This window comes from Trichosurus vulpecula, chromosome 2 (genome assembly GCF_011100635.1).
Source record: "Trichosurus vulpecula isolate mTriVul1 chromosome 2, mTriVul1.pri, whole genome shotgun sequence".
Classification (NCBI taxonomy): Eukaryota; Metazoa; Chordata; class Mammalia; order Diprotodontia; family Phalangeridae; genus Trichosurus; species Trichosurus vulpecula.
In genome coordinates, this window is record NC_050574.1 from 326,195,610 (window position 1) to 326,212,511 (window position 16,902).

The 16,902-nt window shown below is 40.7% G+C and overlaps 1 protein-coding gene across 1 annotated transcript in view; it reads left to right on the forward strand.

Annotated features, from left to right (window-relative positions):
* The window catches only part of KY (kyphoscoliosis peptidase), a 105,611-nt gene that overhangs the window by 22,405 nt on the left and 66,304 nt on the right, over nt 1–16,902 (forward strand). The window contains exons 4-5 of the mRNA XM_036746396.1: nt 12,227–12,301; nt 15,083–15,145. Coding sequence (XP_036602291.1) covers nt 12,227–12,301; nt 15,083–15,145 — 138 coding nt within the window. The remainder of the gene's footprint in view (nt 1–12,226; nt 12,302–15,082; nt 15,146–16,902) is intronic.

Below are 16,902 nucleotides of genomic sequence, written 5' to 3' on the forward strand. Positions count from 1 at the left end.
AAAATGGAGATAGTATTAACTTCTACCTCTCAGGGTCAAAAGGATCAAAGGAGAGAATATTTGTAAAATACTAGGTGGGGTAGTAGATAGAGCACCAGCCCTGGAGTCAGGAGGATCTAAGTCTAAATGCAACCTCAGATACTTCTTAGCTAGATGACCCTGGATAAGTCGCTTAACCACAATTGCCTCAAAAAAAAACCACTTTGCAGAGCTTAAGATGCTATATAAATTCTAGCTATTATTACTGCTACTATTATGGTGAGTATGCCAGCCCCTTCTTTCTGAGCCTCAGTTTCATCTATAAAATGAGATTAGCTCAGATCAAGGGTTCTCAATCTGTGGGCTATGTAGGGACTTCCAAGGGGTTCACAGATCGATTTCAGGGGGTCGGTGAAATTGGATGAAAAAAAATCTTTATTCCAATATAATTGGTTTCTTTTGTAATCGTATGCATTTTATTTTATGCATTTAAAATATTATTCTGAGAAGGGGTCCAGAAGGTTCCTCAGGATGCCAAAGGGAGCCATGACACACACAAAAAAGTTAGGAACTCTCAGCCTATAGATAATGAAGTGGAGAAATAGGTGGAGTGCTAGGCCTGGAGTCAGGAAGACCTGAGTTCAAATCCAGCCTCAGATACTTCCTAGCTGGGTGAAGCGGATAATTCAGTCGATCTCTGTCTGCCTCAGTTTCCTCATCTGTAAAGTGGGGGTAATATTAGCACTTACCTCCCAGGGTTGATTTGAAGATCAAATGAGATAACATTTGTAAGGTGCTTAGCACAGCACCGCGCATAGAGTAGGCGCTTAATAAATGCTCATTTCCTTCCTTCCTAGATGATCTCTGAATCATCTTCCTGCTTTCATATGTATCCTATATATCATTACTGTCACTAATGATGTTGATGAGTCAGCAATCATAGGAACATAGCTCTAAAGCTAGAAAGGACATTGGGGCCTGTTGACTGTAGTCAACCACCTAATATTACATGTGAGGAAACTGAGTCAGAAAGAAGTTAAGTGACTTGCCTGGGGTGACAAAGCTAGTAAATGTCTGAGGCTGAATAGGAACTCAGATCTTCCTTGTGCTAGGTCTAGTGCTCTATCTACTACCCTAGATAGCTGCCTCAAGGGGTAAGTATCAGAGCTGCCATTTGAACCCAGGCCTCTGACTCCAAATTAAATGTTTCTCCCCCTACACTACATTGCCCTATGTGTGTCTTTTCTCACCAGCTAGACTGTAAAGTGCCTTGAGGGCATGATTGTGTCTTAAATTTATTCTCTATCTCCCATGAAGCCTAGCACAAATGTCTGCGAGGAGGTGCCAAGCAAGTGTCTACCAAATAGGTGCCTGATTGAGTGATAAATGCAAAGAGAAGAAGTGAAATTTAGGAAATGGGTCCATAATTCTGTCATTGACTGTGATGTATTCTGGTTTAAATCCAGAGATTTGGATTGAGTCTAAAAGATGGATAAGATTAAACCAGAGGTGAATGGGAAGAAGAGGAGCAAAATGGTGGAAATGGGGTCCTTCTTGGTGGTTTGGAGAACCATGACTCAATTATTTTGGCTAAAGAATAGGATATACATAGAAGAGGATTAGGAGGTAAGGTTGGAAGGATACATAAAAGCTCATCTGTGGGGCTCCTGACTCCTGGGCTAAGGAGTTTAGATTTTACCCATAGTTGTTGTTCAGTCTTTCTGATTCGTTATGACCCCATTTGGGGTTTTCTTGGCAAAGATGCTGGAGTGGTTTGTCATTTCCTTCTCCGGCTCATTTTACAGATGAGGAAACTGAGGCAAACAAGGTTAAGTGACTCGTCCAGGGTCACCCAGCTAGTAAATGTCTGATGCCAGATTTGAACTCAGGAAGAGGAGTCTTTCTGACTTCAGGCCTGGTCCTCTATGCTACTTGGCTGTCCACAGTCAGCAGAGAATTACTGAAAGATTTTGAGCAGAGGCTTTGGGGGGGGGGGGAGATTAATCTAGTATCATTATACAAAATGGATTGGAGCAGGCAAAAAGAATAGGATATCGTTGTCTTGTACAGGGCCCTTTGGGCCTCATTACTCCTAAACAACCCCCTTCTGTGGTTTGGAGTCCTGGAAACACATTATTAAATAGTCAGTTACTTGTTTGGGCTCTCATCCTTCAACTGTCATCCTGCTTTGTTATACCAACATTATTGAGCAACCTTCTCTGATATTCCTGCCTTCAGATGCAAAGCTTTCCTCTCTCTAGGCCGGTCACTCTCAAAGTGATATCTAAAGACCCCATCCTTGAGAGTTTTTCAGGGGTGTCCGCAAGGTTAAAACTACTTTCCTAATAATGCTATTTTACATTCTTTCATTATCAATAAATATAATCCACAAAAACAAAAGTTCTGGGGCGGGGGGAGTGAAGGAGGAGGTGAGTCCTCAATATTTTTTTAAGAGCGTAAGGGTTTTGTCTTGAGACCGTAAGTTTGAGAATTGCTGTTTTAGCTATACCATTTCTGAAAGAAAGGAGGCAGGGAGTATCAGCTGTGTTTTACAGAAGGGGAAAGTGAGGTCTTTTCCCAAGATCCTAAAGGGATCACTGGGAGAGCTCAGCTAAAGGCTTTCTATCATTATAGAACAGAACTGCGATCGATCGTTGATTTGGGGGATTTATTGGGATAGGGAGCTCCCAGAAAGGAAGGCCTCCCCTTCCCCCCAGGGCACATCAGCTCTGTGCCCTGAAGTTTATATTCTTAAAGAGTTGCCATGGGGCACTGAGAAATTAAAGTGACCTAGCTGTCACACAGCCAGTATGTGACATTGGGAGGACCTGAACCCAGGTTTTCCTGACTCTGAGGCCAGCTGTTTTGTCACTATGTAACTCTGCCCCTCAGACCAGTAAGTCCCCTAGTGTCACATATCAATCAACAAGCATGCGTTAAACACCTGCTATGTTCAAAACACTGTGCAAGGTACAGGGGATACCAAGACAAAAAGGGAAGCAGCCCCTGCCCTCGAGGAGCTTACAGTCTCTCAGTGGGAACAGCATGTGCATTTATCAGTATATACAGGATAAACATATGCAGAATAAATATAGTATAATGGTGGGGGAAAGGACTAGCATTGGGGGCATCATATAGGCCACTGGACCTATATGTCTCTAATTGCCCTTTAGCTATTGCAGATGCTGGCCTGACAGTGGTACAGATGGGTTGTATCTATCACAGCTCTCCAGCATACCTGGCCACCGCAGAAGTAGGTACCAACCATGTCACTACAATTGTCACTGCTAGAGGAAGTGTGGAAGAATGTAGAAAGTCAGAAAGCTCTGCTACTACATTTTAAGCGTTTTGGCCCAGTGGGGAAAGCATCGGACTGGGAGCCAGAAAGCCACGGTTGTAATCTCGCCTCTGCCATTTATGCATAGTGTAGACAAGTTACTTCTCTCCCTCTTTCTGGGTCTCAGTTTCCATATATGCCACATGAGGGTCTCATGTGCCTTGCCTGCCTCATATACTTGTTTTGAATTCAGTGAGATAATTAATTAGTAGTATGAAGTAAGAACTCTTATATTTAATGTTTAAGTCCCTTCACAATTTGTCTTCAACCTAGTTTTCCAGACTGATGAGTTCCCCTCACTCACCATAAAAAACTGACTGCCATTCCAGAACATTCCATCTCGTGCCCATGCACCTTTCCCCAGCTGCCTCTCCTACCTGGCATGCACTCCCTCTACACCCCTACTTCTCGAAGCCCCTCAAGGCTCGGCTCAAGGGCCACCTCCATCATGAGGCCTTTATTGATCTCTCCCAGTGTTTGGCTTCTTCCGTCCTCTTCCTCCTCTCTCCATTATGTTGTTTTTATTTTTTTTAATTTTTTTAAATTTTGAAATTTTTATTTTCTTATCTGTGTGGATTCTGTTTCCTTTCAGTGGAAGGTAAGTTCCTTGGGGGTCAGGATTTACTTTGTTTTCTTCCTTGTGTTCCCAGCACCTAATGTAGAGCCTAAGTGTTTAAGAAATTTCTTTGAATTGAGAGAGCTGGGCCATGGCCTGGGAGACAGAAGATTTGAGTTCAAATTTTAATGGAAGCTTGTTATTAGACTCTGTGACTTTGGGCAAGTTACTTCACTATTCTGGGCCTGTTTCTTTGTATGTTAAATATGAGGGAATAGATTCAAGAGATCTTGGCAAAATTAAATGCATAGGACTTGGTAATGAAAACAAAGGTAGGAATTAGTTTTCCTAATTGGGTGACTGAGTGTTGGTGCCATTGACAGAAATAATGAAGTCAGAAAGAAGAGCTGGTTAGGGGAAAGGAAGATGGATTAGATTCTCTTGAAGATGCCACTTAGTTTTAGATTCTAAGAAGGAATTCTATGATTCTGTGAAGAACTTGTAGGAAACCTAAGCCAAGCAGGGTTTGCCCATTCTCATACAACCAGGTACTATGAGAACCACAAGATGGTTTCTATCCATATTTATTTATCTGTCATTTATTAAGAAGATGAAAACAAATTGTGGTGTGAGACCAAGTGAAGAAGGGAAATGATGGAAGGATTTGTGGAAGAGGTGAGCTCTAAAAAATAGGTGTGAATATGAATAATGAGGCAAGGCAAAGAAGTCTTTGGGCATAGGAAACACAACAGTGTGAGGAAAAGTATGACAGATGGATAATACAGGGCACTTTGAGGAACAAGAGGTAATCCAGTTTGGATGCAGCAAAAAGTGAATAGAGCACTTGAAAGGTGTCACCAGATGATAGAATACTTTAAATGCACAGCAAAAAAAATGAACTTCACCCAGAAGGCAATAGTCACTAAAGATTTTGAAAGAGAAGCAACTTGATATATGTATTAGAAAAGTAATCTGACAAAGGTATGAAGAATAGATTGGAAGAGAGGAGAAAGTAAAATCGAGAAAACCAATTAGGAGGCTTTTGCCATGGTTCAGACAAGTGGATGGGGCATGAATCAAAATAGCAACAGTGGAAATAGAGAGGAGGGAACAGATTTGAAATATCTTGGCAAAATTAAATGCATATGACTTGGTAATGACATCAAAGATAGCAATTAGTTTTCAAAATTAGGTGAGTGTTGGTGACATTGACAGGAATTCTGAAGTCAGAATGAAGAACAGGTTTGGGGGAAATTTTGCTGAGTTCAAGATCAGGAGCTTAAGATGGGAATGAATGGAACTGCTAAGAGAGAAGACAAAGGGCAGTGGTCAGAACCTTGGAGAGTGCCCGATTTGGGGGAATCTGGAGAGGAACAAATATTACGTGAAGGAAACAGAGAAGCAGTGGTTAAAGAAGCAGATGCAGAACCTAGAATGTGCAGTGTCTCTTAAGGAGAGAGTATATAGTAGGAAAGGGTGGAAGATATCATCTGATGCTATAAAGTGGTCGAGAAGGATAGCCACTGAATTTGACAATTTGGAGTTTGTTGCTGACTTCTTATGAGATTGGTTTCAGTAGAATTGGGGCATGGGGTGATGTAAACAAATTACCAGGGTTTGAAGCAAGAGTGAGTAGCGAGGAACTGGAGGAACATGGTGTACTATAGACAATTTGTTCAAGAAATTGGACAGTAAAGGTGAAAAGAGAGTGACTATGGCAGCTGTATAAGATAGAAGGACCAAGAAAAAGCCTTTTTTGGGGACCTGGAGGACTTGGTTGTATTTGTGAAGGAAGTGACACCATTATTATTACTATCTCTGACTTTGATTAAATCATTAAACTTCTCTGGGACTCAGTTTCTTCATCTGTAAAATCCAACCTCTAACTCTAAATATATGATTCTACAAATTCAGTGGCAAAGGAGCACTTGAAGGTATATGAAGGAGCCTGAATGATTGCCAGACCTAATGTGCTGGAAGAGGTGGGGGGGAACAAGGTCAAGGGTGCATAGAAAGCTAATCTCTCCTCCTACTGTCTTAGACAATGGGAAGGGATATAATCATGAGCTCAGACGGCGGAACTGTTGCTGCAAAGGCATGTGAGAGGCTGTGAGTATAACCTGTACCCAGCATTCCTGCTGAGCTGTATTCTTGATATCTGCACTAACAATTTCTGCAATGGCTCCCCAACAGTTTGTGCCCCATCCCGGTGCCACCAGAGGTGAAAAGAAAGTCAGTTTCGTGGCATACGATCTAGACTATCCATTTCCAATGACCACTGGCAGAGATGTATGTCGTTAGGGTGATTGAATGGTTTGAAGAGATCACTCCCAAACTCTTCAAATGCATCAACATCTTGGCTCTTGAGTTCATTTGCAAATGTTTGTGTGCATATGTAATAATAAAGGCATTGCATGTATGCACCTTCCTTTTCTAAAGACTCAATTTAGGAATAATGTCTGCAAGAGGGAGGCACAATTTGCAGCTTGATTAATTAGGGCCCGCTAAAACTTCTAATTACTTGTTTGTTTTAAATGAGGTGTTTTGTTCTCATTAAAATCATTAATGCTAGTGAGGGAATGATAATGTGTTTTTAATATGTATGTTGGAATTTGAACCCCTTCATTTTATAAACAGGAACCTAGGCTTAATCAATATCTTCACATACTGACAACTGTATTTGTTGGATAAGAATGTACTTAAGCCATCAAACAGCACTCGCTTATAATGTCAAACCAAAACAGAAAGATCTGTTCCCAACTGTAGTTGAAAAATGTTAACATTAGTCAAGCATCTGATTATATCATCAGCTGGTTAAACACAGAACTGCTTACTTACTGGACACATATAACCGGTGAACATGTCTGATGTCAATATTAAACAGCCAGATAATGTCAATAGTTACTAACCATCATTCAGACATTAGTCATAATATGGAAACCCAGTTGTCCTCTTTCTTGAATATGCTGCTATTAATGTATTGCTATCCATATAACTGAAAGGCAGTAGGGGAAAGAGCACTGGATTTGGAGTCAGTGAGATCTGAGTTCAAGGGTGTGCTGGAGTTTGCTCAAACTGCCTTCCAAGAGCCAGTTGTTAAAATTTTCAGTGTTAACATTTTCACCTTGGAAATGGACTAGTGCTACAATTCAGGGCATGATTTTTTGTTTCATTGGTTGACTAGACTTTAAAATGTGACAGAGATGTTTATGATGCAGATTAAACTTAAAAGTGTATAGCTCTTCAGAACTAGTTGTTAAATGTTGATCAGCACATTAGTATTTACTGGGTTCAAATCCTGGCCTTATTCCTTACTTTGTATGCAACCTTGAGCAAGTCACTTCTTCTCTGGGCTATAGCTTTCTTATTTGTAAATGAAGGATTTGAACTAAATGGCCTCTCAGTTTCCTTCTACCTCTAAATTCTGTTATCTTTTTAGTATTCTCAAAGACAAAAAGCATCCACCTATGACAGCCCATGGTGGAAATGCTAAGGCAGTGCTTCTTCCTCCTGGCAGTTTTGTTCAGTAACCACAAAGTAGAGGAAGCATTATCTCTCTCTTATGCTATATGTGCCCCCATTTGTTCCCTCCAGTTTTCTAGCCCCATGGCACTTCTCTCTGATAGAGAACAAGCATTCTATCAGTCCGTGGGAAGCCAGGGGAGAAACCAAGATGCCAGAGGTGTGGGAGAAAATAGGCACAAATATCAAGGCATAGATTGATGCATGTATAATCAGCAATCAGAAATATAGACAGGAAGAACCCAAGAGCCAGGACAAGAGTGAACAAGCAGAAACCAAATAATCAGCTAAGTTTGTAGGAAGTTCAGGGAAAGGAGACAAGTTGCTGCACAGTGGGTATGTGTCTCTGCTCAATTCCTTTTAATCTGACACTAAAAATAACACCAATAACTAACATTTATATAGCACTTACTATGTTCCAGGCACTGTGTTAAGCACTTTACAGTTGTCTCGATTCTCACAACAGCCCTAAGAGGCAGATGCTATTATTATCCTCATTTTATAGATAAGGAAATTGAGACAAATAAAATTTAAGAGATTTGGTCAGGGTCACACCACTAGCAAGTGTCTGAGGCCAGATTTGAACTCAGGACTTCCTACTCCAAGCCCAACGCTCTATCCACTGTGCCACCTAGCTGACACACAAAATAGTAAGAAAACAGTCTTGTGAAGAGTAGAAACTGTATTTACCTCACCATCCGTTGCCAAGGAGAGCCTTGGTCATTGAATCGCCACCTGCCTAAAGTATTCTAATAGCTTCCACAAAGTCTTTTCTTCCTCCATCGTCTCCCACCTAATCCATCCTTCATCCATTTGTCAGACTGATCTTTCTTATTTAGAGATCTAGTTGTGGCTCGCACTGCTCAAAAATCTTCAATGGCTCCCAGTTTTCTAAGATCAGATGCTTTTGCCTCAAACTTAGGGCACTACACTATCTGGTACCACTTGACTTTTTCCACATTGTCTCACATTATTTCCCCCTGGGTACTCCTTCCTCTAGCCAAAGTAGACTACCCTTTCCCTCAAAATATGCCCTCACCTCCCCATCTTTGCTCACACTGCTCCCAGTGCCTTTTCCTCTTCCCCTATTAAATTCCTACCCGACATTTAAAGCCCAGATCAAATGACCCCTCCTCTATAAAGCCTTCCTTGATTCTCCTTGTTAGTAACATCCTTGCGCTTGGTAACATCCCATGGTACTTTGTTCTGCATTCCTCTCAAATAATTATAATTGGATTATTGCATATTCTAGATATCAGTGTTTGTGTCTTGGTTTACTAAGATCAGGGACTGTCCTATTTCAATTTTATGTCTCTCATAGCACTTAGCACAGTGTTCTGTAAAGAACGGATGATTAATAAATATTTGTGGGATCTAATTTTAAAAGCTTCTTTCACTGGAGTAATTAAACCTACAAAAAGAGAAAAGCTGCAGGAGTAATATCCAGTGGAACCAACTGTGGGGGCTCCCTCTGAGCTGTAGAAGAGCCATAGACAAGCAAAGAGAGCCCCCAAAATGAGTTAAATCTCCTCAGGCCTGGGGGATGGCAGTGGCAAAATTTAGCCATGATTAATTGTTAAGAGTTAGGGATAAAGGTATCTGTGATTGCCCTTCAATGTTTCTATTTCTTGCCTCCTTAAATCTTGTTCTAAATAGGAGATTTTTTAAAATATGGTCATTAGAGTAGAAATCATAATGTTCAAATTTAGAGTCTTGTTTTAATTGAATTCTATAATTGAATGGGAAAACATGCTAAGTTCTTTTTGATACGCAGAGCTAGGGAAAATCTTTCTGTTCAGACCCTGTGGTTACCATATCCTATGTCGTATCTGCTTCACTTCTAAAGCCCTTTACAACCTGGTCCCTTCCTACCTTTCTAGTCTTCGTACACTCTACTTCCTCCTTGAAGTCTGTGATCCAGAGATGCCGGCTTTCTTGCTATTCCTCACATGTGACAGACACTTCATCCCCTGAGTCCATGCATTTTCACTGACTGTCCCCATTCCCTTCATGCTCTTCCTCCTCCTCACTTTCATCTCCTGGCTTCCTTCAGGACTGAGTTCAAAGCTCAGTCTTCTGCAAGAGCCTTTTTTCTGGCTCCCTCCTCCTCCTCCTCACCCCCTACCCACTGACCCAGTGCCTTTATGCTGTATTCTTGTTCTTTGTCCTTCATTCTCAAAAAGGACTGATGACATCACAAGTGTGATGTCTTGACTTGTGCATGAATTGAATTTAGGTGAGAAAGAGTTGTGCACAGTCTTCAGCCTCCCTCTGTTCTCTTATACTGTATACATCTTGTATGTACATAGTTGTTTGCATATCGTCTCTCCCATTTGCATATGAGCTCCTTGAAGAGAGGGACTCTGTTTTTTTCTGTTGGTATTGTTGGTATTTTTACTTCTTTTTGTAACCCCAGTGCTTAACACAGTACCTAATAAATAGTAAACACTTGATAGGCATTTATTGACTCACTGACTGACCACCAACCATTCCCCTCACCACCACTTGATAGCTATTTACTGAAGTATAGGCACATTACCTAGAAAGAAATCAACTTTAGGGATAGCTTTGAAAAATAAACCCCATAAAATAAAGATTAATGTCATAATATGTTACAGTTTTAGTAAAGCTAGGAAAATGCAGGTTATCATTCCTTTGGAGAGTCAGATTCTGAAATGGCACTGGAAACCTAAGGTCTAAAGGCTAACAGGCCTAGAGGTTGAGGAAGAGACTCTCAGAGCCATAAGGTGGTCATGGCAGCTCCCTCGGAGTACATAACAAGCCCTGAGTGTATTGCAGTACAGTATAGATGCCCAGTCATTCATCGTCATTATCACTTCTGTACTATGGGGAGATGAGTCAAGGTTGGAATGATTAGGGACTCTTGGACTTCTACATAGGGTTGGTTTGGGGGAAATCCTCAGGATTTCCAGAACCAGGGACAGTGAACTTACCAGCACTACATACTTGGTTGTTCATCTTGTTGAGGGTTGAGCACCAAATATAGTCCTTGACCTAAGCAAAGTGGAAAAGGCAGAGGAGAGGAAGATGGGTCAGAACAAGCTTCTGCCAGTGCTCAAATCCTATCTGGCTTGTGAGATCCCTTCTAGACTTTTAAGAGTCTGTGAGTCTGTGCTCTTTGTGGTTTGGTAAGGACTCATAGGAAAGGCACAGGAGACTACACAACCGCATTCTAATATCATTCCAAGTGTGACCTTAGAGAAAGACAATAATGATTTCTTAGAATAATAGGAACCTGGCATTTTAGAGAAGGCATCCACAGCAGCAAGAGCCAGCGTAGCATAATGGATAGTAATTTGGCCTTAGAGTCTGAGGAGGAGGCTGTTCAACCTTGGGTAATGGGCTTAACTTCTCAGTGCTTCCAGGAAGTCTCTAAGATTATAGTCTCAGAGCATTTGCTGATTTGTATTAATAATGGGATATTTCTTCACTGAGGTTTCCCCATACCAGTGAAAACATAAAGCCATAAAAAGAAAAGGAGAGACAGAGACGGAGAGAGAGGGAGAAACAGAGACAGAAAAACAGAGACAGAGAGAAAGACAGAAAGACAGAGACAGAGAGAAAGAGGGAGGAAGGGGGAGAAAGAGAGAGAGAGAGAGAGAGAGAGAGAGAGAGAGAGAGAGAGAGAGTTACATCAGCTTTACCTCCAGGGTAGAAAATTAGCCAGATTTCAGTATTTACCATTTCTATCCATTATGTGCCTTTCACAATTTCCAATGAGGCTGTATGAATGTAAAAAACAAGCATAATATCTTTTTTAAAATCTTTGATGCCTAGAATACTGCCATATATAGTGGATGTTTTGTTGCTGTTCAGTTGTTTCAGTCATATCTGACTCTGAGCCCATTTTGGGGTTTCCTTGGCAAAATACTGGAGTGATTTTCCATTTCCTTCTCTAGTTCATTTTACAAATGAGGAAACCAAGGCAAACAGGGTGAAGTGACTTGCCCAGGGTCACCCAGCTGGCACTCTATCCACTGCATCACCTACTTGTATGCATACACACACACACATACATCAATATTATTAATTACGTTGTTTTATATACAAAGTGATATTTCTTAGAATCGCAGTTGGACACCCCTCTGATTTGCCAGATTTGGCCCAAAATTATTTTTGGCTATCTTTCTTACAAACCAAATCCTCATCAAAAAATAGAAATTGAACGCCACTGAGGACACAATGATGTAAACAGTAGCAGCATCACCGGAACAAATGTTCTAGGATCAGAGATCTGGAGCCAAAATGGACTTCAGAGGCCATCTGATCCACCCCCTTCATCTTACATGACAGGAGGTGAAGGTCTACAGATTTGTGATGCGACTTGCCCAAAGTCACCCAGGTGGTAGGTGATGAGTAAAACTGGGGTTTGAACCCATATCCTCTCATGTCAAATATAGCATTCTATCTACAATACCATGCTGTAGCTTCCCAAAAGGTTTTGATGAAAACAGGATTCATGTGAAATATAATGATCACTAATCTCTAATTTCCAGCTGTCTTACTGCCTAGCACACTAGTATGCTCCTCTCAATACATGGTACAATTCTTTGTTCATATGAGGTCATTATTAAATGTTTGTTGAATCAGTTTTTTCTGGTATACGTTAAAAATGTTATATTCCTTTCTGATAGAATGTAAGCTCCTAGAGGGCAGGAACTGTTTCATTTTCTTGTCGTTGTATCCCCACAACACCTAATACAATGCCAGGTATAGAGTTGGCACTTAATAAATGCTTCATCATTGATACTTTATATTTGGTAGACCCTGTCCTCTAATTACTTATACTATCAACATCTCTTCCTTTCTAGGAACTCATTTAACTGTGGAGATACACCCTAGGAACAAAACACCACAGCTACTTAAGAAATTCTCTTTTGACAAACGTAAGTATCCATTTGCATATGTTGCTGAACCTCCAGGGGTTCTGACTGTATCTGTCTGACACATTCAGGAATGGAAAGCAAATTGAGGAGGGAGGAGAATAGACCTAGAGCCCAGGAGATCCCATGTCAGGCCCCTGGAGTCTATGCTTATTCCTATATTCTTTTTGGAGAAACAGGAAGGATATGTAGTGCATCTTAGCCTGAGCTCAGCTTCATCCAAAGCCTTGCATTCAGAAAGGCATGATCTCCAGAATGCTGATGACTCGTATTTCCTTCTCAGTAGTTAGTTGCCTGGAACTGTTCCCCATACTCACTATACCTGCTTCTTGTAATTTTCTATATATTTGTGGGGAATTCATATCATTTGGGTGGGAGGAATGTATTACATCCCAAAATCTGTTTCATAGACTGGTGAGTGGGAGTCTCATCTGGCTGCATCACTTGTCTGATTTCTTTCTGTACAGACGTTACTTGGTGCTCAGGGAGGAGATTACTCCAGTCTCAGAGGGAAGTGTCAGTTGAAAAAGCTGAACTCCTCAGCCGCTTCCCAGATTGACACAGCTTCTTCCCTGAAACAGACACTGAGAAAGAAATGAAAACTATTGCAGGATGGCCTTGAAAACAAAATCTAGTGTTCAAATCTACCCTATTCCTCTTTATGAGGGGGCGGGGGGAGGCGGGGAGAAAGGTATTAACAAAGTCATGTGGTCCATTCCCCTGCCTTCAGTCAGTGCCACACCTAAAAATGAAGACTGTTTTTATTCATTTTAAACCCCTCTCCTCCCTTCACCCCAAAAAATAAAAAAAGAGAAAAATGACAATTCTTATAAGAAGTGAGCATAGCCAAGCAAACCAAATCCAACTCCTATGCCATGTCTAAAAATGCACATCTCGGTGACATCCAGTGCCCATCCCCTCTATGGCAGGAGGTGGGAGGCAGATAGTGTTGCTTCATCATCAGTCCTCTGGAATCATGGTTGGTTATTGCTTCCATTCGATTTATTTAGAATGTGTATAGAGACTGTTTCCCTGATTCTTCTCACTTCACTCACTTCATATAAGTCTTCCCAGATTTCTCTGAAAACATCCCCTTTCTTGTATCTTTAAAAAAAAAAGAGTCTTTTATTTTCTTTTATTTTAGCCTTCATTTTTCAAATTTTCTGTTCCAAATTTGCTCCTGCCTGCCAGCCCCTCCCCCACCCAATGAGAAGGCAAGCAATATGATAGTCATTGATACATCTCCTATCTTTTGACAGCATAATTCTCCAGCAGATGAAAACTCTTTCTGTTTCCAGTTCTTTGCTTCAACAACAAAAATCTGTTATAAATACGTTTGCTCATATGCGCCTTTTCCTCTCTTTCTTTTTGTAATCTCTTAGGACATAGACCTAGTAAGCGTTATCACTGGATCAAAGGAAGGGCTGAGGTGGGGTATGGTTCTAAATTGCTTTCCAGAATAGATGAGTCAATTCATAGCTCCACCAACAGTGCACCAGCATCTGTGTTTCCACAGTAGCTCCAGCAATTCTTTTCCTTTTTAGTCATCTTTACCAATCTGATAGGTGGGAGGTGAAACCTCAGAGTTATTTTAATTGCACTTCCCCAACTATTATTGATTTGGAGTATTTTGAAGCTTGGATTCCATTTTTTGTGAACTGCCTGTTCATATCCTCTAACCTTTTATCTATTGGGGGATGGTTGTCATTCTTATATATTTTAATCAGTTTCTTGTGTATTTTAAATATAAGACCTTTAGCAGAGAAACTTGTAAAGATTTTTTCCTCCCAGTGAACTGCTTTCCTGTTAAGTTTATGTTTATCCTGTTTTTAAAGCCTAGCAGAAAAGAATTTACAAACTCCTTTAACATCCTTTCCAATAATTGTGAGGGTCCTGCCAAAAGTTTTCGCATCTAACTTAAATAACTTACGGTACTTCTTAAACATCTTTTGCCTTATTTGGCCCTTCAGTGAGGTGAGGAACAGCTGGCCATTTTCCTTAGTGAAAAAACCTTTAATATGTAGTATTTGAAAAATATAATTATTAGATTGCCCTTTGATTTTTGTATTTTCTTCATCTTTTCCTTTTTTTCTGATTTTCTTTTTCACCTCTCTATTTCCTTTGTTCCTTTCCTTTCCCTTTCTTCTTCCTTTTTATTTTTGCTCATGGCAAAGGCCAGAGTCTCCCATTGCATCTAGGGCCATCTCCAATTATCCTGATTTGTATCTGGCCACTGGACCCAGATGACTCCAGAGGAGAAAGGGAGGCTGGTGACTTTGCACAGCCCTCCCTCACTTAAATCCAATTCACTTTCATGTCACAGCATCACTTCCCTGATGTCATGGTCCTCTTGATGTTCATGGTCAATTCTTAGAGCACCTATTCAATCCAACAAAAATGTATGAGTACCTACTAAGAGTCAAGACAATGTGCTAAGCCCCATCTGGAATATAGAGATTAGCGGGGCACTGTCCCATCAATGTTCCTGGAGTTTAGTAAATAATATGGAATGCTAAAAGCAAATCCTTTGATCACAAATAATCTCTAATTACTCACTGGATAAATCCTTCTCCCTTCTTGCCCATTCATTCCCTCTCACCTTATACAGGAGGAGTTAACAAGTTTGGGAATTGACTGGTGCCAATTTCGACTGTTTTTTCTTGATCTGCACTAATGAGGAGACTAAGGGGCAAAGTGTAAAGGGAAACCAGAAGCAAGAGGATGTACTAACTGAGTAGCTGAGAATTGTTCATACTTGACTCACCGACATTTGGAATCTTGTAGGTTTTCAAGGAGATCGGAATGGAAACACAAGACCACAGCAGCCAGGAGGGAAAGATGCCCATGGTAAATATCGGTCAAGTTGTATGGCATTCATTCATTATGTTTAGTTTGCCAAGCATTTAGTAAGTGCAGACTGTCTATGACGCACTGTGTGTTCTAAGTTCTAGGACTGTGTGTTCTAAGTTCTAGGGAAAAATACAAGCATAAAGAAGAAATGATCCCTTTTTTTTGAGAAGCATATAGTCCAGTAGGGGTGTCCAAATGACTGCAGTACATAGAATCTAATAAACGAATGAATGAATGAAGCAAATGGATGAAGTACAAAGTACTATTATATCAGATAAACGAAGCTTAATATTTGACTGGGACATCAGGAAAAGTTTTGTGGAAGCATTGGCACTTGAACTGGGATTATAGGACAAATAGGAGTCCAAAAGGTAGGGAAGGGCAGTGTGATAGGAGGGTGGTCAACACATAGGCAAAAACAAAAGCAATGCCTCAGAGGTGGGAAAGCACAATGATTACAGTTGTTGCTTTGGTGTTGTTCAGTCGTGTCTAACTCTTCATGACCCTATTTGGGGTTTTCTTAGCAAAGATGCTGGAGTGGTTTGCCATTCCTTCTCCAATCCATTTTACAGGTGAGGAAACTGAGGCAAACAGGGTTAAGTGACTTGCCCAGGGTCACGCATAAGTGTCTAAAGTGTCTGAAACCAGATGTGGACTCGGGAAGATGAGTCTTTCCAACTTCAGGCCCAGCATTCTGTCCATTACTCCACCTCTCTGCCAGTTCTGTTTAACTATAGCATTAACTGTAGAGATAAGTCTAGAAAGGTCAGTTGGAACTCCTGTGTAGAGGGCCTTGAGTGCCAAGGCTAAAGAAGTTGGACTTTATTCTAAAGTGATGAGAGACCATTAAAGGTTTCTGAGCATCAAAGCGTCACAATGGCATCTGAGAATGAGGAAGGTTAATCCAACAATCAAGCAATGTATGGGATGGCTTGGAGGAAAGACTAATCCGAGTGAGAGCTAATGAATTCTTTAACTAGGTCAGGTACCTTTGTAGAAAATACATTTGAAACAGTAGCCACATAAAAATGCCTGATTTCTGACCCCATTTTTCGATGGTATGGAAAAAAATTATGTTAAAATTTAAAGGCATTAATAGTTTAAAATATATTATTAAATATCGACTGTATAAATATACCATGGTTTAGAAGGTTATTGAACAAAGCAAGTTGGTCTTGTGGAAAAAAATACCAGACTGAGAGCCAGAAGGGCTAGGCTGGTGCCTGGGCTTCCCCACTAGCCCACCAGGCAATTCCCTTTCCCTCTGTGGATCTGTTTCCCCATCTGTAAAGTAAGGGAAATCAACTCTGTTAGAGGCTTTCCAAGGCCCCTTCCAGTGCTAGTGTTCTCTGATTCTCTGTGTTAAATATAGTTAGCTTTATTCCATGCATTTTCTATGATTTGAAATCAGATCAACTCGGTTAATGCCGCAGATATTTTAAATGTATTTATGCACAACATATTTGGGTAGGGGTGCTATGCCTCTGAGCCTTATATAATCTGTACAGAGGGGAGATTTAATGAGGCATAAATCATTACAGGGTTTTAAAATATGCAGATATTATGAAATGGAACGGAGAAAGAGTGAGGCTAGTAACAGTGTTTTCAACCTCATTTTAGAAATGTCATCCTTCTTCCGAATGGAAGGGGAAAAAATCCCTCATTTTCCGAGCTATATTGAGCAGAAACCTGTTAAATGTGTAAATCCGCTTTCCATCCATTTAGGTCAATGCAATGGCCCTTGTCAGAGAAAA